Source organism: Scomber scombrus, chromosome 14, assembly GCF_963691925.1.
Source record: "Scomber scombrus chromosome 14, fScoSco1.1, whole genome shotgun sequence".
NCBI lineage: Eukaryota > Metazoa > Chordata > Actinopteri > Scombriformes > Scombridae > Scomber > Scomber scombrus.
In genome coordinates, this window is record NC_084983.1 from 17913973 (window position 1) to 17939404 (window position 25432).

A 25432-nucleotide genomic window follows, 5' to 3' on the forward strand; every position below is an offset into this window, starting at 1 on the left:
ATCTCTCTGACTTTGGCTACATTTTTAAAGGTGATAAAATGTTGATTTTGTTATTGCTTTTACATGACTTAGGCCGGATTTAATTAAAACACCAAGGTTTTGTCACTTATGCAGGCAGGTGGACTCAAATGCAGAACGCAACAGGAGGGTAACAGGAACTAAAGAAAACAACTATTTATTACCATATTCTGGTTACAGGCAGATGAAGGCAGAAACAGAAAACAACAGCTGCAAACACTGGGATAAAATGACCCATAAGTTTACATATCCCAATATTATATCCCAGTATTTTTATTTAAAGGGAATAATAGAACAACATAAGAAATGACTCCACACACTGATTGGCACAGCTTAACAAAAATGAAAATATAAAAGTACACATGTAACACTTCTCCAACTCAGTCCAGTCTTCTCAAACAGGAAGAAATGTCTAATGGGAAATGGTTGGACTGGTGGACAATGCCAACTAAGGAATATAAAGCCAGACTATGACCGCACCATGACAAGTTCTTAACCTGCTCTTTTGTTTTTGGTGCCTTGCCCTTTCAGTGAGCAGTAACCCCAAGCCTCTCATCTTTGCTGCCATATAGAATTACATCTGTTTCTTTTCTTTGTTTAATTGCAGGTTGCAGTTATTTATTTGCACAATGCATTTGTGTAATAACTTTATAGGACTGAAGACATTTGATGGGAGAGCTAAGTAAACTTGAGTGTCATCAGCATAACTATGATAGGCAAGGATATTGTTCTGAAGGAAGTGGCCAAGTGGAAGCATGCACAGGTTAAACAAAAGTGGAGTGGGCTGAGAATTGACCCTTGAGGTACACCACAGGGCAAGGGCAAGCATTTTGAATTATGGTTCCCAACAACAACAACATAATTCCTTCATGTTTTCAAGTTTATGTAAAAGTATACTGCGAGTGACATTACGAAAGGGTTCAATGTATGATAGCTTATCAAAGATTATGATGGATGTTGCACTGAAAGAACCACCGAGGACACACACACACACACACACACACACACACACACACACACACACACACACACACACACACACACACACACACACACACACACACACACACACACACACACAGTACACTGAGACCCATGTTTACTTTCCAGGATATATTCATCTCCATCTTTTCATAAAATTTCTAATGAAAGTCACTTATTGGTGTTGGACAACAAAGCTCTCAGAGTCATCCAGTATGTTTTCAATAAATGCGGAGAGCAGATCCTATGTAATCACTCACGGCTCTGAAATGACATGTTCCACACTACATGATTACATCAAGCTCATGTAGTGGAATATTGTTTATTTCAAGTGTTTTTCTCTGCATAATCAGCTGCCATATGGAGGAAAGCATGCAGCCTTTCTGTACCCAGTCGCATGAGTAATACATGTTAGCATTATAGCCTCAGAATCACAATGAAACTCAATGGATACAAAATAACTTATCTACCACATGCACAGGTGGTGCTGAATCCAAAACTCAATTTACAAAAAAAAATGGACATTGCTGTTTGGAAATGTGGAGGTCTTTCTTGCAGCATATTGTTCCTGGAAAATGGTTCATCAAGGCACTGTTATGCAAATAGGTTTTTTGGCCTGTACGCAGTAAAGTGTCCATCAGATCACATTTCTTGTTATTATGGGATTCAATGCAGTAACATTAAAGTCATATCTTTGTTGACTGGAACACAAAATAATATAATAAAATAAAACAATTTTGCAGAGGGTTGATAAGGTTGCCTGTCATTCTATAACAGTGATTCAACAATTACTTTACCAGGTGTGAGATACAATATGTCCTTTCCAGTTTATAATCTATTGTAGACAAATTATTTCACAGGGTTAGAAGAACTAATCACAGTAAATATAATAATAATAACTCAATTATTACTGTATTATATGATGAATCAAAACATGTTATGATGATTTTATGAGCATTTGAATATGAATATGAACATTAGATTTGGTAGTAGTAGAAACAAATACACTAAAGGTTCTTTACAAGTGGGGCTCAGAACCCACAAAGGATGGGAAAGGTAGTGGTCATGTAGGGCTGGGTCAGTACTCAACAAAAATAAAACGATAGCAAATAGTATCAAAACGTCTCCTTTCTAACAAGACCTGCAATCTATCATTTTAGCAACCAGAGCTAGAAAATATGAATATTTGTATGGACTTCCTCACAGCCAATTAATGCAAGCGTTATTCGATTTAATGCAACATGTGATTGGCCCACTGCCACAGCAGCTACAACCCGTCTGTGGTGGCAGTTCAAGCCAAGCCAAGCCAAGATGCCACTTAAACGCTCTAAAGTGTGGCTACACTACACGCCTGTTAAGCCGGATAAAAGCAAGTGCACAAAATGTGTAATGGGTTTCGAATGAAGTACTCAATTGGTATCGGTAACACTTTAAGGGTGCTTGGATTGGTACAGGTATCATAATTTTTTAAACAAAACCCAGCCCTATGGTTTTGGTTAAATATTGAAAAAAATTATACATCCCCTCTTCTTAATTTGAGTTAATGCCTACTGGATGAAGTTAAAAGACACATCTGGTCAATAAAAACATATATCAGGGATCCTTTGTACCAAATACAATCGATATAATAAAAAAAACCAGCAGTAAAATATGCCCATGTTGGGGGATCCCATTAAACTCTACTGTATATATTGGTGTGCTGTTCATGTATGAACTTGTGTGTGTGTGTTCATTGTTTTTATTGACTTGCTGTTTAAATGGTGAGCAAAGTCAACAAATCCAGCTAATAAAAAAGTTTTATTCTATTCTATTCTATTATATTCTATTCTATTCTATTTCTATCGTAGCAGCTCTGTGAGGCTGATCTAGGCACAGCAGTGCTTTGAACAAAATGCTTGCATTGCCAATGTCAACATACTGATGTTTGGCAGGTGTAATGTCCTGCTGAAGCTGTAGGGAATGTGTGCTCTAAATATCAACATAATAATAATGACAATAATGATAATAATGGTATTTCATTCATTAGTTGTTGAGATTTTTCAGTTTTGACCAAAGTGGTGGACCAACTGACAGACTAAGATCATCGATAGAAAAATAGTCACTAAAGCCAATCAATGCCATTTTTTCCATGATACCTGTTTCTCTCGGTATGGTGATATAATGAGTACCATGCACTAAGAGGAAGTCACAGGCACAGGTAGGACTACTACACACACAGTAGTTTTACAGTCCTGAGATGCTTGGGAGGGGTCAAACAGATAAATTAAACCCTCTACTGCATACAGCCCACCTATCACTGGAGTACATATTTCAGCTACAAAAATGATTCGGCATATGATTACATAACCTACTTCCACTACTTGATTGCACAGTGATAACACTTTGGTAAAAATAAAGGAGTAAAGAACAGTGAAGTAACACTTATGTTGCATAACAGTGACATATTTATCAAGGGAAGTAGAAGTTTCTTTTTCCAAGTTTTTATTCTATTCTCATACAAATAACCAACAGGAAGTCCTCTGTCTCACCTTAACAAGAGTGATGTTTGGAGTTCACAAAAACAACAGGTTTCCCAACTGTTACTCTGATTGGAGGCTATCACACATTCAAGCAAACTCATGTCATAAATTCTAGTGAAAAAAGAGTGCACAGGATAAATAACTGCATCACTCTTTCTTTTTTTTGGGCTTAAATGGCTGTTGCTAATGGATGTAATACATGAATTACCTCAAGAGTCAAGAAGGACAGAAACAGTCAAACATCACTGCTCCGTCCAATTTATTTCCTAAACCCTTTCAGAGCACATACAGAAGCCAAGGCTAAAACATATCAAAACATGGAGAGTCATTTTTCCTCTTTTCTTTCTATTCATGTTCTTTTACGACTGAATTGCAATAGCAAATACACTTTTCTAGAAGCATAACAACTATGTTTTCTTTCAACAAAACGAAAAAATGTTGTTAATTAACCTATATGGCAAGTTGCAAACATGCTGTCATACTGAATGCATGAGTGAAACATTCAGAGAAAAACATAGTTCTTTATCTGTTCTTGCAGTATAAAATCGGCTAGTAGTGGCCACAGCAATATTAAGCTTTTTATGTTTAGGCTATGTTGACACACTGACAGCACTCAGTTAAAGTTAAGGAAAGATAAGTTTTAGTTTAATACAGAAAACAGTCCGCAGTGACTTGAAGCACAACATGTTAACTAAAATCAAGTAAAAAAAAAAGTCAAACCGCAACCTTTCATTAACCTAAGCCAACTGTGTTTTCTTAGTTATCTAAAAATTAAGCACACATGGAGTTCAGGACTGGTGCCAAAGTCTTGCGTCTTGTACATCTGCTGTCAATGCAGACCTCTTCCCTCTCTGGTTCACTGCAATTTATAAATGTAGAGTTTAATTCCTTCTTATTAAAATGTTAACTGTCAGCACAGTACAGGCAGCAATTATGTTTTTTAATGCAACATAACTGGAAAAACAGTGTCGTATTTAAATGTAATTTAAGGGAGACTTTCCTTTCCTTTCATTTCAATTAAAGTCAAGTCAATTCAAGGACGCTTTACAATCTGTACAACATTACAACATCCTATCAATCCTTCAAGTTCTCCTCCCTCTCCATCATTACTTTCTTCCATATCTCAGGTCTTCCGCTTCATTCTGGGCACAGAGTAAAAGGGCACAAAGTCAAGAGTACCTGAGTGTTTTTCGGACCATATCCTCGTCAGTGATTCCATAGTAGGTCAGGGTCTCGCTCCAGACAGGGTTGAGTGTGTTGTGCAGGGTCTTGGTTCTAAGTTTATTGGCCTGAAAGAAAAACGGAGAAGTTGCGCTATTGAACAGAAGTGAACATTATGATGGACTAACTACAAGCTTCCTCTGCCGCCCCTAGAGAGCTCAACCCTCAGGTGTCAGTTTCATTGACATGCTGCCAGAATTATACAAACATCCTTGAAAATGTACAAAGCCTCTCTGGCCTGGTGAAAATTTGTCAATGCATTGACGTCTGGTGGCACGCACGCAAACATGAGCTCACTGCTGCATATTGAACACCGTCGGGAATGAAATATAAACAGCAGGAGGCATTTACATGAAGTGACAGGCATAATCAAAGCCATGCAGGCAGCGAGCGAAAAAGACCCCAGCGTGTTGAAAACACTGAAGTTAAAAGATAGTTACAATGAACTCTGATTCAGTCAGGCAGTAAATTCACAATATGAAAAAAAAACCAAAAAACCCACAACATATTTAAATGTGAGTCACAGGCTGCGACCACCAGGATTCAAATATCAAACACCATAGAAAATTAATACATTCAATATTGATCAATCAAAGGGAAGAGGTGGACACTAATTGACACCTTAAAGAGGACGTATCATGCACATGTTCAGTTCTTCATTTATATTTCGGAGCTCTAGTCGAATATCTTCGCATGATTAACTCCTTATTTATCTTTTACTGCCTCTTTATGCAGCCGCTCAGTTCTGTCTGAAACAATTTCTACTTAAGCAGTAACTGGTATGCTGTTTCAGCCAGGTCTCCCTTGGAAAAGAGATCTCAATCTCAAGGGACTTCCTGGTTAAACAAAGGTTATATAAAGAAAAAAAAAAAAATAACAGTCTGAGGGAAAAACCAGGTCTTTTACATTCCTATTTTTTAACTAGATTTTTCTCTTTCAGAGTTGGTTCTTACAACAGGCTGTCTGACCATGTCATTTCTGACACGGTCTCATGCAGATTTATTGTTGTTCTGAACGGCCTCATTCGAAGGTGGAATGAGGGTTAGTTAAATCTGACTGTCACAACAAGGGAAGGGGGAGGAGTGTGTGTGGTATAGTTTAAATACAGAGATAAGGGCACATACTTTAACACTCCTCCAGTGTTTGGATCAAATCTGACCAAGTTACAACTTTCATACATCATAAATATTGTGTTTTTCATCTGATTACCTGAAGGCCTTATGAGTTCCTCCACATTAGGCCTTTGAACAAGTAAAATTGTTGATCACCACATTCAATGAATTTTGAGTGGTTTAGTAAACATTGTTACACCTTTGGTGTTCCTGGTCAGAAATGAATGGGTAAGACTATATTATGTTCATCCATCGGGTGGATCAGGTAGAAAACATTCCCAACACACACCTACTCACCCACACATCCACAACCAAAACACCCTCACCCCCCAACCATCCACCCCCATCCTTTCATCCAACCCAACCCCTCAGTGTCCATCCCTCCCACGAACTACACTTTCCAGACTAAAAATGTATCATATCTTCTCATAAACCCCATATAATAAAGCTTTATTTGCACCTTGCTCTCATTTTACTCTGTGAACACAATGATTAAGCGACTTATTAAGCGATTCTCTGTCTGTCCGAGAGGCCATGGACCATATTTTTGAGCCAAATGATATCTTGGTGAATGATAATTACTCATGTTAACCACTGGTCTGAGACATTGTTTCAGGGGTTTAAAAGTGTTAAACAAAATTCGATGATGATTTATGTTTTTTGTGTTAATTTAAGAGCAGTTAAAACCGGCTGGTCAAATTTGACAACGAACACTGGAGGAGGGTTAATAATAATGTTGCACTCGGTGAGTATTATGGGTCTTTCGTTTGTGATTTTGGCAGCAGGGTAACCACAGTAACTAAGCTACCTTGTCTAAGTCATACACCCATGAGCATACAACAGCTAAGTGGTGCGCTGCCTATATGTTCCAGGTAGAAATAGTGTTCTGCATGAAGGCGTAAATGCATTATTAAATAGTCTTCACAGGAATTGTTGAGCCCTGGAGCATTGTCTTCAGCAAACTGTAACATCTGTACTGCATTTTGGGATGAATACATATACAATTAAACCCCTATGAAGTATAGATGCAGTAAGATTACTTATTCAAGGGAAAAGTTGAATCTGGTAAAAACCAATAAAATAGAGAGTGGAAATATAGTTTTGAGCAACACAGAAATGAGTCATGACAGGTAAATCAGTCTCAATAAACACTCCGCGGATGGATATTGTGACAAAAAGTCAGTGAGTGACTTTATTAGCAAGAATTGCATCAATAAATATCAAAACAGACACCACTGTTATAGCTACACTGCTACTTTGTCAGAGTTGCATCCACTGCAATCTAGCAAGGTAATGAAAATGACTGTGACAGGCGCCACGGCTTTATCAGTGGAATATTGCGCGGGGAAATCCTCCGAGCACGCCACCAAAGATGACAAGATGAGGACAATGATACTGTGTTGTGAGTCATGGGTGAGGACATGTGATTCTGTTGGATTTAATCAATTAGCTGGTGTGATTATTTGCAATTCTGATGGCAGGTTTCCACGTAATACGGCTCTCGCTGATTGTTTCTCCCTCAATCAGTGGCTGATTCCCACAGGAAGGGTGATAAACACACACACACACACACACACACACACACACACACACACACACACACACACACTAGGCATCGAAATTATTTTGTTTTTCAAGCTGATAACCAGATTTCGTATAAAAATGCAAATAACATTTTTATTTCATAATTTAATTAAGTAATTAAATGTGAATCTTGTGTACTTTCCATTATTATTCATACTTTCTTTAATTTCTTTCCAGGTTTTCAATCTTGTCTTGAGTAATTGTAGTGCAGCAGATACTGAACATATTAACGGTATACAGTCACTATGCTGTATAGTGAATTTAGGTTGTTTATGGTCAATGCCTGGGGGTTTAAAGAGCTAATCTTGTACTTCCAGTGCTCCCAGTTCAAATGTGTAAGGCGAATTTTGTCATGTGTATTGCTCTCATGCCTCATTTTCTATATACTGCAGACTGGCTACTATTAAAAACATTCCAACACTGAAAACAAATAAAATACTGATTAATTTGGTTCAGTTGATCCGACAAAAAACAGGGGTGTAACCAGGATTTTTAGAAATAGTAAGGTCAGAGTGCATATTCCTCACACACCCACCATCTCAACCTGTCAACACCAGCAACTAGCAAGCCTGTAGCGTGTTTATCAACATCAGTTCAGTTATATTTTATTTAAATAGAAGTAAAACTCTTATATCAGTATATTTATTTAGTCTTTATGAAGACTAGAAAAATATGGAAAAATTGAACAATGAATTGATCCAATAAAATGTATTGTGTGAGTATCCAAAGCCTGATATATCTTATTTCTAGGTGCCTTGTTGTCCAGAAACTGTTTAAAAACACGTCATTGAGCCACACCGTTGACCTAGCTGACATGTTTCTTTGCCATGAAGAGTTTTGAGCCTGTTATTTTGTTTAGAAACAGACTCCAATGACGATTAACAGCGTTCACATTTTCAGTCTATGGAGAGTAGTAGGACACACCTGTTTCTGATGGAGGAGCAATTGTTTTCGCACAGATTTGCAATTATGTACAACTGAACCAATAAATTAGGATAATTCACACGTGTTGGATGAGTGCAGAATATGTATGCGTATGGTGAAATTGTTCTCAAAGGCACCATACACTATGTAATTTTTGTGCAATTGCAAATTTCCTCCTCGGGCCAATTTCACTCCAAGTGAAGTCATTTTTCACTCTAACTCTGATACATTCTGAGGCGCTATGCTGTGTTTGCATAATGTTTGCACAAACAAAGGAAAAACATATCACTACACAACCTAATTACTAAACTGCATTGCTGTGCTAAATATTAAAAGAATATTCCTGCGTAGATACAAAACAACAAGTAGCAAAGAACACTGACGTATAACATAATAGATGTTATGTTTTGTAATGTATTTAAATCTATATATAAAGATGTTTTTACGTGTGCATTAAGCAACTTCCTCATTGTCTAAAGCAGTGTTCCTATCCACCATGAAGGTCAAAATGTTCCTAACTTTTAGGGTGGGGGAGGGCACCTTGCTTATTTCACACGCACCACTTGGCAGTTACTAAGTGGATTGTTGGCAGGATGGCAAAAGCAGCAGAAGTGATCAGCTGAATAACAATGTAGTTAGATGACAGGTGACTTGTGGGCAGGGATGTCAATAACCATAATGAAGCAGCGGCATCTTGAAGGTGATGTAACATGTTTGGTTTACAAATCCTCCAATCGTTCAGATCCTTGAAGTGATATAAAGTCAGGGCTGCTGATTTTAATGATAGAAGCTAGTTTTAGTTTAGTTTAAAACACATAATTGACTATAAACTCATTCACATCCTCATTTCTCCCGTTTGGACTACTGTAATTCACTATTCACGTCTTAATGATGCAGAGAACATATCAGTCCTGGCTCAATTACACTGGCTCTCCATCTGTTTCAGAATCCACTTCAAAATTTTACTAATAACTTATCCGTACATGGTCTAGCTCCACTTTACATTTCTGAACTTTTAACACCTTATTCTGCACCAAGATCCCTCAGATCTAAAAAAAATCAGATGTTGTTATATGTTCCAAGGTCCAGGTTTAAAACTAAAGGAGATCAAGCTTTTACTGTTGTTGCCCCAACGCTGTGGAACAAACTGCCCCCCAGTATCAAGTCAGCTAAGTCGGTGCCTCATTTTAAAAAAGCTTTAAATTACGCTCTTGTACAGGAAGGCATTTTTATAATAATATTGCATAATTGCTGCTTTTTTGTTACATCTATTTATGTTTGATTATTGTTTTTATTGTATGTTATTCTGTTAATATTGTTTTATGTGAGGCATCTTGTAACTTTGATTTTGAAAGGTGCTATAAAAATAAAGTTTATTATTATTTATCTTGGTCATTAAACGCATGCAACTCAAATACAAATGTATGAATAAAGTAAATAATCGTATGTCCTTGTTTACTTCATCTTCCTTAAAAGCAGTGACAAATCAAAAAGAAAAAAAATACAACCATTTCTGATTGAAAAGGTGTTGGCTGAAGCATTAGCTTATAACAACAACCCTTTTTTCATTACTTGAATTCCCTTGTACATAACAAAAACTAAACATGTATAATAATATATACATAGTGCAAATATAATAATCTAGTGGAAATATATACATACACATATTTCCATATATATATATAAGCATGTATGGTTATATATAGTTTCATACTTTTGTAATGAAATCCATTACAAAATTCATATATACAGTCATATTTATGCCTCAGTCTTATATTTGTTAATCATTTTATTCATATATTTTCTTATTATCTGTGTAGTGTGTTACACATTTTTAATTATTTTTCAAGTATATTCCACAAATTGACTCCTTTAACTGAAAAACATCTTTGCTTTGTTTTTGTAAACATGCAGATTCATTCATATTGACTCATTCAACTTTTGAACAGCCTTTCGATTCAGTCTGGAACCAACTTATTTTTATCTTTAAACATTAACTGTGCAATTTAAAAGTCCACCAGATCTGATAAGAGGGAACCTGCGGTAGAGCTTCCTGTTCTGCACATTTGATCAGCATGCAATAAAGGGATATAATTCACCGGTACCACCTGCTCTCAGACGGAGGACAGCGCTTCAGATGAGCAATCGATATCACATGTCATTTCAGCTGCACATGCTAAAAAAGCCTCACTCTCAAACCAGTTATTGCAATATCTTTGCATGGACCTCTGGATCTCTGCTCTAACTAGCTTTAATTTAAAAGTCCCCCATACCTGAATGATATGGGCAGAGAGGAGAGAGGAAGCCTGGCTGAAACACAGATATCTTTAATTTAACTAGGCCACAACTGCTGGTTCAAGGTATGTTTAACACCTACATTTTATTAATATCATTATTATCTGTGATAATTGTTAGTAGAAAGTAAAAACTGTCTCAGCTTTTGTGCAACCTTCACACCATATTGAAAAAAATAAAAATAAATCAGCACTTGCAAGAGATCATAACTTTAAGGTTCAGTGTGTAGAAGTTATTGGCATCTAGCAGGGAGATTCAAACCTTTAGTTAAACACGAACAACCATTGAGGTTACCGTCATTTACAATGATGTCGACTTACAAGCGGATTAAAATGAAGGCAAAAAAAAGTAGTACAAGCACACAAATGAAAATCAGTTAAAACAGTTACAGTGTGAAGCAGGTAGGTTAGAGATCAGGGTTTTAAAATGTCCATACATTGGCAGGATATTGATTTTTCGTTTGTGTTGAAGGTTATTCCAAGAATTTTGTGCACTGAAGCAAAAGGCTGATTTCCCAAATTCAGTTTGTGCTCGAGGGACGTTAAACATAAGCCAGTCATGTGTGCAAGTTTTATACCTTCCAAGGTTCCCATACAGCATCATTGATACGTATGGTGGTTGTTTTCAAACCAGGGCTTTAAAGATAAATAAATACCAATGATTGCAATGAGGCCCTCTGTAGAGCCAGTGTTTGGTCCGTCTGTTCTGAGCTACTGTAGAAACACAGTGGTGCAACATGGCAACGAAGTGGAAGAGGACCCACCTCCTATGTTAATATAAAGGGCTCATTCTAAGGTAACGGATACACAGCTATTCTTACTTTCCGGTGATTATACACTAATTAATTCTTAATCAAATCACAGTCACTTGTTATAGTTATATCATAGAGAATTGGGAAGCCCTCATCAGTTTGTTTAAAGTACTTTCATTTAATATCTGTATGAGAGAGACAGATGATGTGTAATTGATCGTCACTCCCACATTTGCATAATTGTGGACCTTTCTCGACTTCCCTGCATTGGGTAGTGGTGAGTGCTACTATCATGTTTTTAAAATTTGGTTATCTCATAAAGGTCAAAGGTCAGGTGCAAAGGCCAAACAGAATAATTATCTTTAGCCCTAAAGATACACCAGTGTCATGGCTGAGCTTGTACATTAGTAACAAACAACAGCGGTGGAACGTAACAAAGAACATTACATTTTGAGGTGCTTTTACTTTTCTCAAGTAGGTGGATTTTATACTTACTACTCCACTACGTTTCAGAGAGAAATATTATACCTTTCACTCCTATACATTTATTTCTCAGCTGCAGTTTCTTTTCTGATCAAGATTTAAAACATGATGTATCTGATATTTGTATTTCATTTAGATAACTTTTTTGTTGACCAGTGTAAAACAAAAACAAAACACATTAAATCCTCCTTTATTCCATGTTGTAAAACAATAAAATATGTAAAATCCCGAGAGGAGTCATCACTTTTTACATGCACTGCATAATATATCTGTATATAAAGTAAATTTGTATTGTATTGCTGTTATTACTGGATAGATGACGTAGTAACCAGATAGGGTTTACAAAGTCAGTTAATCACCTTTGCTACTCTATAATAAGATATTATTATATTAATTTTGGATATGAAGCTTTTCAAAATATGAAGTGTTTATGTTTGTACAATCAATTTCAGAACTGATTCTGTTTTATTCTTATCCCCTCAAACACTGTGTTTATTGTGACTTATTACAAAGTGCAAAATACTTTCACTCTCCTTAAACTGACTGATTCCTGTCTTCTGAATGTTTATTCTTTAAAACAATCAAGTCAAGCAGGATTTTTTATTATTTTATCAGCCACACTGTAACTCCTGTCTGTATTTTTGAGTTATTACTATTCCAGTGGCTCAATATTATCCCAACTATAAATACTTCAGATATTTGCTTTAGCTATGAATCCCACAAAAAATTTTATCGAGTGCATCAGTTAATCACCTTGCAGTCCTGTGAAAACATCATCATTACACAATGTTTAATCCCTGTCTGTAATCGACAGTTTAATCTGGAATAATTACAGGCATTTCATTGTGTTTGATTGTGGTCTCAGAGGAGATGAAACTGTGATCTGGCTTTGCAGCAGAGCGTGAAACTTCACTTCTGATTAGAGTGCAAGCAGAACTTATGACCTCTTTAGTGAGCCTTAATGAGGCTCTCAGACCGAACCTAATGATTATTTTTGGAGCAAGCTGAGAGAATATCGGAGTCGGGAGAAGGTGCGGTGCGGCCTCCTACTGAGAAAGGAGACAACTCCTAGATGCAACATACCCCCGGGGAGAGTTTTCTTTCATTTATCAGGCGAGTAATCCATGATAATTTTCACATAAATGCTTGTTCTGATAGTCTCTAAATTTAGCTGAATGGTGCTGGGTAATTGGCATTACGGTGATAGCCACCATAGCAGAACACATAGAATACATGAAAACCACTCACATAAATTCAAAGCAATCAGTGGGAAACAGTATGTGAGTGACAAATTACCCCAAGTAAGTAGCAGAAATAAGAGTTTTTCCAGAAGTGCAAAGACTGCGGAGACTCCAAAAATAATTGTCTTCAGGTAGTTTAAAGCGGCAGTAAAACCACAATGTGTCATTCACTTGAGATAGGTGGAGCAAGAAGCGGGGACTTTAGTGACTACTTACAATTACAGTTGTTCAATTAAAAGTTATTTAAGAGGGTAAATAAAGCTCTAACAGTTGACAGGATATGAAAAATGTGTGCAAACTACTACATCCCTGCAAATTATTTGCAGCGATTCCATTAGGATAAACTGAATTTGCCCCCAAATAGTCACCATTTTAAATCCTGGTGGGAGCAGACATTCACAAATACATTTTAATAGACTAGTAAAGTGCATTTAAACAATCTTTTTGGGGAAGAATTCACTTGGACGACCATGATAATCATTCACAGAAAGAGTAAAGTTCGTAATCTGATCAGCAGGGACAGGATAGGAAGCTGGTAGCAGCAGATGCAGGTGGGGCAGAGCAAATAATGTTATAGATACAATATTATATACAAATTGTGGAGCTAAACCTTTCAGCCTTTGAAGAAATGAATTAAGTCAATATTTAGTACCAGTGCAGCATGTAGTGGGTCTGACTTTAATTTGCATTCTGTATGAGACGAACAATTAAAGGCATGGCAAAAGCACTAATTTACTCCCTCTGTGTTAGTACAGAGGAGAAAACACAGCTAATAATATGTCTAGAGCTCACTAATTGACAGCTTGAATTCAACACACAATTGTAATTTATTATTTCTTGGTAGAAAGCTGTTAATTCATCCATCCAGTAGTTAAATGTGCACGATCTCAGGCAGTTAAGTAAGCGCAGTGTTTGTTTTTTGACCTCTGTATAAACTGTATAAAGTGATATTAAACCTGGACCTAAATGTGATGAAAAGACTCCAGAAAGCTGCACCCAACTGTTGAGTGAAATTGGTCCAACACATAACTTAAATGACATTTTACATCTCTGGTGTCGATCTTCATATTCTACTCTCAGACAGAAGGTGATGTGTATTTTCCCCAAAATGTCAAGCTATTTCTCTGACGCCTTCTTTTGCCCCCCATGACCATAATCCTTCCTTAATCTGAACCATATTTTAGTAGCCCAACTTTAACCATACTGTATGTGTAGATGTGCAAACACTAAGAACATTTTCATTCAATCATTCATTTATTGCATGTTTTTAATTTAGCAACTGAATGTGTTTGAGGAACAAAACAAAACAATAATTTTGTCCATTTTATCACATAATAATTAATTCAGTAATTCTAAAGCAATGAATGAACCATAACAATGAAAATGATTATTAATTCAGGGTTAATGCTGTCAGAAGCCATACTTAAAATTGTGACGACAAAGCAATTATCTTTAGAGAAATTAAATTAAAAAATCCAATTAGGAAAATGAGGTGATGAATCACTGCTGACACCATTATGTGTCATTTACTTCCAAATTCTTTATACCGTATTTCTACTGTTCATGTGTATATGGTATTTTCAACACGTATTTCTAAGCAACAGCATTTCCTCATGTTTATCTCTGCAGAACAGACAGCTCACAAACATTTTCTAAACTCAGACAGCTAACAGCAGAGCTTTTACAGTTTTTTGGTGTGTACGTTTGTTGGAAGTCTTTCAGTAAACATATCTTTGATAAAACAGCATTGCATCATGGATCTTTTTTATTTACTTATTTTTACACCCCTTCTCCCTGCATGGATCAAATGATTTGAATCATCCTCTGGGTGCAGCAATCTGGTCACTAGTTGTTGTCTTGCTCTGGAAGACAAATTTGTAGGATGGATTTATCAGGAATTATGTCTACAGTTGGCAGATTTCTCCTTTAATTGAAGCGATTGAAGGGAAGGAGCTATCCAATACATAACAACAGCAGACAGACTGTTGATTTGTTTTATGGGCCTATTCCATGTGCTGTGTGTGTCTCGTGACAATTATTATGCTACTGTTTCATTACACTCATCAGGCCCTGGGCTTTCTCTCCTTTGAATGCCTAATTACGCATTCTCATGCTAATAATCACAACTCTATCTTCGTATTCTGCTTAATTAGGCCATGTTTAAAAATGAAAAAAATCATGAAAAACAAGTTGTGTCACAACAAAGAACCATCAGTGTCTGCACACAGGCGGCAGTCAGTGATTTATTCCAGTCAGATATGAAAAGACTGAAATTGTTATTAACACCATGTTTGGTGCATGGGGCGCAACAATAAAAGTCACAGCACATTGTTTAGCTGAGCGTACAGTAGACTCCAATAAAGGGTGGCATATGCATGGCAGACATGATGACTGTTCCCATCTGTCTGCAGAGATCTGACTCATTTAGTTCATTTAGAGTCTTCAATTCAGACTAGTTCAGAGATCGAGAGTGTTTTCAGCCTTGACTGAGTGAAATGTCACACAGAGACCGTCATGATGTATAACAGTATGAAGTCAATTTGTCAGAATTTCTGTGTCTGTTAATCTGTAAATTTAAGTATGAAATCAACAGGTTTTCAATTATTGTAGACTTTCTCAGCCTCAGCTGTGGAGTTTACAGCACACTGCAGCAACAGAAAATATCATTATCAGATTATGAGTATCATTCAAAACACATATTAAAGTGCAAATGTGTTTTATTTTTCCAACTTTTTTCTTTTAGTGGTGCAGAAATTGGTAACATGTGAGCTGTAAGCATATTTGCATTTTAGTGTCAGTATTAAGCTGTCTGCGTGCATCTCCTCCATTACCATCCCTACCTTTGACGTGGACCGTCTGGCTTTGTTATTGCACACAACTTAACCCGCTTAGTTGTGTTTTCCCTTTAATTGTACAGTAGACACACACTGTTTGTCTTGCATGGTATCACTACTGCTTTTTTTGGAAGGTCGATATCTGGTGAACTTTTAAAGAATTACCTATTAAAAAATGAGTAAATCACATATTTACATGTGATTAATCATAACCTTTTCACACATCTGGCAGGTGTATAACATTAGTCAAAGCTGAAGTTCAATGGCAAGAGCAGGTTCTAAACGATTACAAAGTTTAGGTCCTAAAAAAACAAATGAGATGAGTTTGAGACATTAGATAAGAAGAAAAGATAGATGTGAGTCCGGTAGATGGATAATCACACAGCTTTAGCTTTAAATAAGCTGCTTTTGTGGAATTTACTCATATTAGATTTCAGGACCTTAATGAAAGGATTAAATCAACCTCAAGTTCTGCTGTCAGACACAAATTAAAGGATTCACTTTCTTTTTTACAAAATAACCAGCGAGCCATTTCGTCAGTTGAGTTTTAGATACGTGTCCATCTCTAATTGAAGCAGTATGTGTGCTTTATATTGGTTGAAAAGCACTGATTGGGTTCTGACATGTTGAGAGTCATGAGAGCTTTAATGGCTTTTATACAACAAATCTTAATTTATGTCTCCTCTTGTGTGTCCACTTGTGACACTGAAAAGATCGAAGCTGGGCTCACAGCATGGTGATAAGAGGAAATGGTCTTTGCAAGTGAATCGCATCGCTGCTAAGCTGGTACATTAGGTCAGTCAGTTAATGTTGTTTACATTGATGCAGTCTTGCACTGACATACCCTCACTGGTGGTGCTCCCCGAATCATGAAATAGATTTTTAGCCTTCTTCTCATGTGGATCTATTCACAACATTGAGAAAAACCACAAAAAGGACTAGGTATGAAATATATGTAGTCTTGAATGCTCAGACTTCTACTTGGACTCTTAAAAGCTGATAAAAAGACTGTCAGAGTATGTAATTCACTTAGAGTCGTGCTGTGACTGACTGAAAATGCATAAAGTAGAATTTTCTTTCTATATTGTGTTTAAAGGCTGGCAATTTTTATATATTTTTCTTATTGTCAACATTATCTATTCTCACATTGTTATATACAGAGCCAAACCAACAATAACTCATCCTATTTAAAAGTATTGCATGTAAGCAAGGCCTGATATGTGTTTTTATCATTAGAGCATAAATACAAAGTCAGATACAGTAATATGTAGCACATTAAACCAGTGAAGCGCTGTAAATAGAGCTGCATTCAGTGGCGTCTGCCTTACACAGAACTACTCTCAGGAGACTGAAACCATTAACCCTGTCATTTTTTTTTGGAGCCATTTCTAAACAAACTAACTTGACCAAATATTTTGGGGTGAAGGAACATGTCACCCAGTGCAGCAGTGCTGCTCATCTACTTGTTTTTAATCGTTTTTGGACAATAACAGAAGTCTACGACACACAGGAATAAGATATATCACGCTTTGAATACAAAAAATACTAAGATAATTTAACTGCTGGTTTATCTACACAGGAGAAAAATACAGAAATTCCAGCCATATTCTTGGAAGCAGAGAGTTTTTGCACCCTTAAAAACTTCCTGTATGTGACTCTTTACACCACAAATCGTCATTTTTGCATTTCTCTTTATTAAAAGATTAAAAAACGCTTCAATTAATGATCTTTTGAAGTTCTGATAAGTCCCTCTGATCCCGTTGGATAAAGACAGAATAGCTGTTCCACCTGTTTTCACTCTTTATGCTAGGCTAGGCTAACTATGGAAAGGTGAACTTTATCAACAGTAAATTTACAGGGAGACACAGCACTGACAACACTGTTTGATATGGAAACCATCACAAAATTAAAGTTTAAAAAAATAATCCAGATTTTTGATTAATTAACATACTGTAATATATACTGTACCTTGCTGGCGCCAGGCAGTAGGTGCAACTTAACATAGGGGTCTGAAAGCCCATTGTGGTCCATCGGCTTGAGCCCCTGGAGAAGGAACACAGAGAATCAGTCAGAAATTATGAAAATAAAAAGTTTAATTCATTTTTCTTCTATAAATATACCCACATATGGTTCCTGCAACAAGAATCAACTCCACAATACAGGATGTGTGTAATTTACAGGGAATATCCTGAAGTCTAACCCTCCACTGGCAGCCTTTAGAGGCAGTCATGTTAAATACCCCTACTAATGAGGTCAGGGGGTCATGAAAAATCTGCCCGTTAGTTTCAATGTTGGGTGAAAAGTTGACTATTTATTGAGAGCGTTGTGAAAAAGGAAAAAGCTCATGGAGTGTCAAATAGAAAGAGTTTATGCTTTGGGGAATATAATGTGTGCAGTACATTTATAGAATATGGTATGAGAAATTTTGCTTGATATTGATGTGAGGTGTGAGAGAAATGCTAATAGAGTCATAAAAACAAATTCAACACATGGGGGACCATGAAAGTGAAAAACAAATGTAAAAATTGATGCAGAGGCCAGGCGCTCTCTCAAACTATATAACTATATACTATAATATAGTTTTACCTCTTCCTTTAGTGCTACTTTTTTCTGTTTTATTGCCAATTTTTATTGTTTTATTCAATTTAAATTTCAGACATTTTAATATTTGTTAACATATTTTCTCTGTGTAGCATGGATAGGGCTACTACTGCATTTAATTGTGCAATTTTGCATTATATAAGGACATAAAACTGAACCTCAGACCTTTATTAAAATCTGGAAATCTGTTGAAATATACCACCCTGGATCAAAGTGCTTAGGGTTGTAAACCACCCAAACAAATCTTTTAAGACCATTAATTTGAGTTCAAGATGCTCTCATGAACCAAGGTTTTAGTCAAAGGGTAATTTTGACTTGGTTATCATCACAATAATCAATAATCACCTTCAGGAGAACTGGACTAAAGTGTTGGACCATGTCTGATTGACAGAGACTGCAAACAGGGCTGAAGAATATGTCTTTATATAAGGTTTGGGTACAGGCAAAGTAAAACTGAGCAAAACCGATATGAACAAACCAAGCAGAACAAACTGAACAAAAACAGGCTTAACGAAAACAGACGGAAATCAATAAGAGACACAACAAAAAAGACTTAAAGACTTAGATGCACAAGGGATAATTTCAAACAGGACACAGGTGAGTAAAACGAGACACAGGTGAAATACATGAGGAAATCAACTAAAGCGGGAAATCATAGGAAGTAAAAATAACAGAAAAGGAAAAAACCTTTCTATATAAAACAGCAACTAAAACTCAATCTCACGCAGGATGTGACAAAAAAATAACATAAAGACATTGTTAACATGAGTATCAAATGTAACTCTCTGTAGCAGCAACTCAAATTATATTACATTGATGTTTTCACACATGTGGAAGATGACATAACATGCTTTTTGTGATTTACTGTCATTTATATACTGATATGATGTTGGAGGTTTATGTTAACCATGGTTAAAGTTTCAAAAATAAAAATATAGACCTGGAAATGTGCATCTAAAATTTCTGTTTTATTTTGCAGTGGACATTGTTATGTGGATATAATACTAATGAAATTCAGCTCAGCATGTCACATATGTTCATGAGCTCCATAAAATGTGATATCCATTAAAAAATATCAGGAGCAGGCGAACAGATTTAAGCATTCCTTCGAAGAACAAATCAATGAGACCCACAGAAGGAACAGGATGTAAAGGTTACTCATACTAAGACCAAATAAAGCAACAACATGTGGGTGCCTGCTGAGTAAAGTGAAAGGACCTAAAGGGGGTTTCAGAGAGAGTAATCAGAAGAATTGAATCAAATTGCAGCTTAATCAAAATATCTACCTACTTTTAGGTTTTGTTTGTCCTTCTTTGACCTCATGCAGTGTCAACATTATTCAGGTTGCCTACTCTTTTTGAGTTAAAAGCTTAAATTGGATCAGAGTCCATGAATGAGTATTTTTGTCATTATTATATCAACGCTGTAACAGTGAGTAACACTCTCAGAAAATTTCACCTTTTGAGGAAACAGGAAAATTAGCCTTGCCTCTTACTTTATGAACAAGGGCTTTAATTGTTTTCTCTCCTTTAATCCGTCACATACTGTTCATATTCTGACTCATAATTAATCTCTACCTCAAGTCACATTTATAAATTCCCCCATCAGTCATTTATAAATGTTAAAAGACTGTATTCTATTTATTTATAGAAAGAAATACCTTTAAAATCACTATTTTATGGTCCAGGAGAAGATTTTATAGAATATGAAGAATACAACAAAATGTTTGAATGGTGACTTTTACATTTTTTTGTAATAAACGCAGGTCAGCTGCACAAAAATGAACCATAACGATGCATTTATTTCCATTTTTGTATATTAAGGGTCACATTAGTCAAAGTCCACCCGGCAGAAATGTGTATTGGGTGTTTTTACAGCTCTCAAATGTAAATATTGGATCAAATTGGATCTTGAACAGTATGTAAGGGTTAAGTCGACAAAAAAACACAACAGATAACACTCAACATATATCAGAAAGAAGCTATAATAAGCAGCCACTATACAGAACATACTGTATAGGGGAGTCTGCGTGAGTGTGAATGCGGGAGTGTACGCCAGTGGATGCAGAGCGTAAATATGTATACTTAGACGGTATAAGCCAAATATGTAAAAGGCAAATAAGGAAGTGAACAAAAGGAAGGTGGGAGGGTGGGAGGGGCTAATCTGAACGCACAAAGGATCACACAACAAGTCCTCCCAATTAAATAAAATATGTTGTGGGTCCATGCACTCCACCAGACTAATTGAGTGTTCTTTGGAAGAAAAAAAAACATATTTAACACAAATTATTATTCAAAGCAGGCAATTGTTTTTATGTATTAAACATACCTGGAAGAGATATTTGATGTTAGGAGACCTTTGTTGTCACACTTACAATAATAATCACATGGTTAAGGGTTAGGGGAAAGTTGTGGTCATGGTTCTGCTGCATAATTAATACGGACAATAGAGGGCTTCTGTCACTTGGATGCACACATACATAGTTTTGGGGTGCTTGCTGAAACAAATAATTCTGTCGTTTTTCTAACTCGTATTAAGTATTAATGCATGGAGTAAAGGATAATAAGGCTTAAAAAGCCAAGGCTTCATTATCTCACAATACAAAGCTTTCATTTCTCATCTGGCAAATAATTAAAATTCCAAATCTCTGAAAACAGGCATCACGCAGAAGAGGAAAAATTCTTTATTATCAGCATACAGTAGCTCTGTTATGTTAATTGTTCCATGTCTTTGAGTTTCTTTCTTTAATGGATCAAAAAGAGAAAAACAAAACAAATATGACATCTATACACCCACAATTATCAGGCTTAATAGAGGAGCTCGGCTCAAAGCCCGGCACTCAGCAGGAATTACTGGCAGCAAAATGACACACTCAACTGTGTCTCTAATAAGGGAACACTACTGCTTTAGATCCTGTCTGCATAAAACAGGACCAAAGTGACACTAATGATTTTAAGTTGACTCTCATAAACATGTCCACATTTCGATAGCACCTATGCGATGTCAGATATATTTAGCATCTCAAGGACACCGAGAGTCCAGAGTGAAGAGACTAGATTATGAAAACAGCCAGTGAAGTCAGTTCAAGAGGGTATATTGAATAGATGAGTCATACTTTCTTTGGGTCTCTTTTGATTTCATTTAAGTCCGTCACAAAGACAAGTATATCTGCATATTGTGCAGTAATCCATGACTTTAACATGACTGAACATGTTTATGCTCTGATTTGACAGGAGATCTCATCTCCTTCTAGGATTTTGTTGTCCCTCGTCTAGCATTGTGTTATGTAACAGCTTATAGTGAAAAATAACAGTATAAGTATGAGTATGAGATGTCTTAGATTTTACACATTTTTCTACCTTCACTGATCCATGATGTCACCTGTTTAAGAGGTTTAGCAGGTTAAAGGGGAAGGAGCACGTTAGGAGGTTAACATTATTATACATCAGCAGAGGTAACAATGGCTGCATATCCACCAACTTAATTAAACACTAACTTAATGCGCCACCTGCAGAGCATCAAACACGCCGACCCATCAGGACCCTACAGGCGCATTCACGGATATAAAACTGAATGGAAAAGTGCCCAGTGTATTCAACCATAATGCCACAGGTGTTCAAAATAGAAAGGAGAGGCAAAATAAGTTTTAAAAGGTAGTAAAGTCTTTTTTGGTTTGTTCAGCATAGTTGTAAACCCAGAGTACGGTCTGCTTTGCCTTTTTTATGACGATTTCAGTCACTAAACTTTTTGAAATGCATTAAAAACTGTTTTAGGAGCACAATGGGGCAGTATTGAGAGCAAAAGAAGTTGGACCCAGGCCAGATTGTGGAGGACTTTGCAGAGTGCCAAGCTGACAGAATGCCATTCAATTTGGTGATAACGACACTCACTGAGTTGGATAAGGCAGTTTTATGTGTGTTCACACGCTGTACAAAGAAGTGCAGGCTATTTGCGCTGCATGGTGTATGAGCACAAGCATAAAAGTGGTTGCCACTGACATTCATGCCACTGACTCCACATTATTCCTCTGATCTACAGGTAGCATAGGTATGCTAAGAGAAGCAGCAATGCACCAGCAGAGGTAATGAAGATGGAAAGCTAGTAAAGTGGATATTGATGATGCAGGTTTCAAACTTTTTTGTTAGGCATCAAGGATTCCCATATTGTGTTTGGGTGATCAACACTGCAGGTACATAAACTTTGTGCGTATACAAGAGAACTCCACAAGGCACCTGTTGGCAAAAGGTGATAAGGTGATAAAGCGACTGGATGAGCCCATAAACACATTGAATCAAACTGAAACAGTAAAACTGGGGACATGGGGACATTCTCAGTGGAAATCCAGCCCTTGTGTACCAGCTAATGTGGCATTAGCTATAGTGATTAGCCGTAATTGCTGGTGAACATTATTTTGTTATGAAAAATCATTGCCAGCAAAAGTTCATCTAAATTTTTTCATCAGCTCACAGACAGTTTGCACAAAGTTTAGTCAAGAAGTCAGCTAGGCAGGAGAAATAAACTTTAGATGGGAGATAGTAGTCAATAAACTACATTTATCATCACTTATATGAGTGAGAAAGACTGCATGAAATTACCAGATTTTCTTTAATGTTTTATGCCAACTTAATGAATAGATGGTTTTGGTATTAAATCATGCCCATAAGTCCCCATCTTTCTTTTATGATCATTAAATATGTATTAAAATATCGCCAAAGGAATTTATTTGTTTGTGCCATGAGAAAGCTGTGGGTAAATTATGACTTTTCTGCCAGAGATAAAAGAAAAATGAGCCACGTCTATTGAAATCTGTTTTGATAGCAGAGTCGTGAGTTGCCAGAGGGTTGAATCGAGCTGCTTGATATTCATATCTCATTTTGAAAGTTTCAAATGTTGTCATTTTGTCCATGAAACATTATGTTGTGTGGCACATTACAGACACAAACTGAGACAAGGAAACAACAGACATTATGCTTCTGAAAGAAATGCTGAGTAGGTCTATTGAGAAGTAAATGATTACAACCTTATTGCAAACTTTAATGCATGCTCTCCTATGTCTCCCTGCTGTCTCGCTCACTGCAAAGCTTAAAAGAAAAGTGAAAAAAAAGCTGAGAGGCAGAGGTAACCTGGTGCCATATAAAGAAATAAGGCAATACAACACAGTCAACATTCACTTTGCAACCCCAATATCTTCGCCAGTCGTGACCCTTTCTCCTCAATCTTGCTGCTTATTTTCTCCTCTCTTATTCAAGGAGCATCCTTTGTGAACTAAACATGGAAAATATTCAGCTATATATAACATGCTTGAGCTAAAATACTAACACGTTGAACTGTTTTTTCCTCTATGTACTAAAAAAAACCAAAACAGGAATATCAACCAGCTCAAAGCTTAACATGCCTCTAATACTATAACCCTCCTTGCTCATTGATTTTCATTTCCTGCTATTATAAGCACCTCTGGGTGCTGAAATGTTACATTTCTAGCTGATGTTTAGCCGTTATTTTTCAATGTGTTTTCCACACAACGGAATTATTGAGACGGCACCATGTGAGTTGATTGGAGAGGTTAATGTGCTTCCTTCATCTACCTCTATTGTTGCCTTGAGCAAACACCTGAGCTATCATCTAAGTGGAGGCTCATTGTGCGGGGTTGGATTGGGATGAACACACAGATGCGTCATGCTGCTGATTGCATGAGCACACTGTGAATACTCGGTTGATCATAATTACTGAGGGCTGGAGAAAAATGACCACTGGGAAAGGCAGATGGGTAACATGCATCAGTGTGTCCACACACCTCCCGACTCACACACACTCATTCATTCCAGCTCCTTTGAATAACAGTCTTTACATGCTGTGAAATGATGTTGAGCTGTCTTTCTTTTGGGAATCATGAGCTTCCTTGTCAGCTTTCAGGGGAAGTAATTGGTGTAGTGGGGTTTGGCATGTGTGGTGGCGTTGGGCACCAAAATAAGCGGAAAAAGAAGATGTGCACTGAAGCTACAATTAAACTGAATCTACTTAAAATAAACTACTGAAGATCATTTAGTTTGAGAAATGTTTACACTAACAGCTCAAACGAGCATCTAAGTGTAGACTGTACCAAATATTTATAACTAGTACTACTACTAACAAGAGTTTTTTCTACAGGTTTTGAAGTCACTGACTGATACTGTATTTCATTTCTGTACTAAGTGGTTACATCAAGCTTCAGACGCACAGCAGTAGGCGATTGTATCACAGTTTAAAATGAACAGCTTCCAGTCTGAGATTTGAAATAAATTGCCTGTGTGCAGCCTGTTGATATTTCAAACTGTTTCATTCAGTTCAGTCCAAAATGATGTTTATAGACACATTGTTTATATGGTTAAAATATAGTTTGATTTATTGCACTTCATATTTTCATAGTTTTGGCCACCAATATTGATGATAATATTACTGCTGTGCTCACAAATGTTTTGGGAAGCAACATCGTAAAATTAGGGTTAATTAAGTCGTAAACATACGTCACAGTTTGAAGATCCATTTATTGATTCAACCATGACCAGATGATGTTGATATTGTGCTTGCGAGCAGTTAGATTACTAGAATTTCTCACTGTTAGATTTACCTCCAAATAAAGTGGTTTAGATAATCTGGCTGAAGTTTGCTAGTTTACAAACTGTGATTATTTGACTATCTATTTGACTCATTGTCGAGCCTCGTCAGATTTCATGGTGACATGTCGTGTTCAGAGATCTCAGCAATTAGCTTGTTTTTATAGAATTAACAAAACTCTGCAAATAATGGCACAATTAAACTGGCACTACTAAATACTACTGATTCAGTTTGTTAATGAGAGATTAAGATTCTGTGTTAAAGATTCATTCAT

General features: G+C 36.6%; 1 protein-coding gene across 1 annotated transcript in view; it reads right to left on the reverse strand.

The window, feature by feature from the left end:
- Positions 1-25432, reverse strand: part of doc2b (double C2-like domains, beta) — a 126803-nt gene that overhangs the window by 21902 nt on the left and 79469 nt on the right. The window contains exons 3-4 of the mRNA XM_062433450.1: positions 17932-18006; positions 4698-4807 (exon numbers count right to left, since the gene is read on the reverse strand). Coding sequence (XP_062289434.1) covers positions 4698-4807; positions 17932-18006 — 185 coding nt within the window. The remainder of the gene's footprint in view (positions 1-4697; positions 4808-17931; positions 18007-25432) is intronic.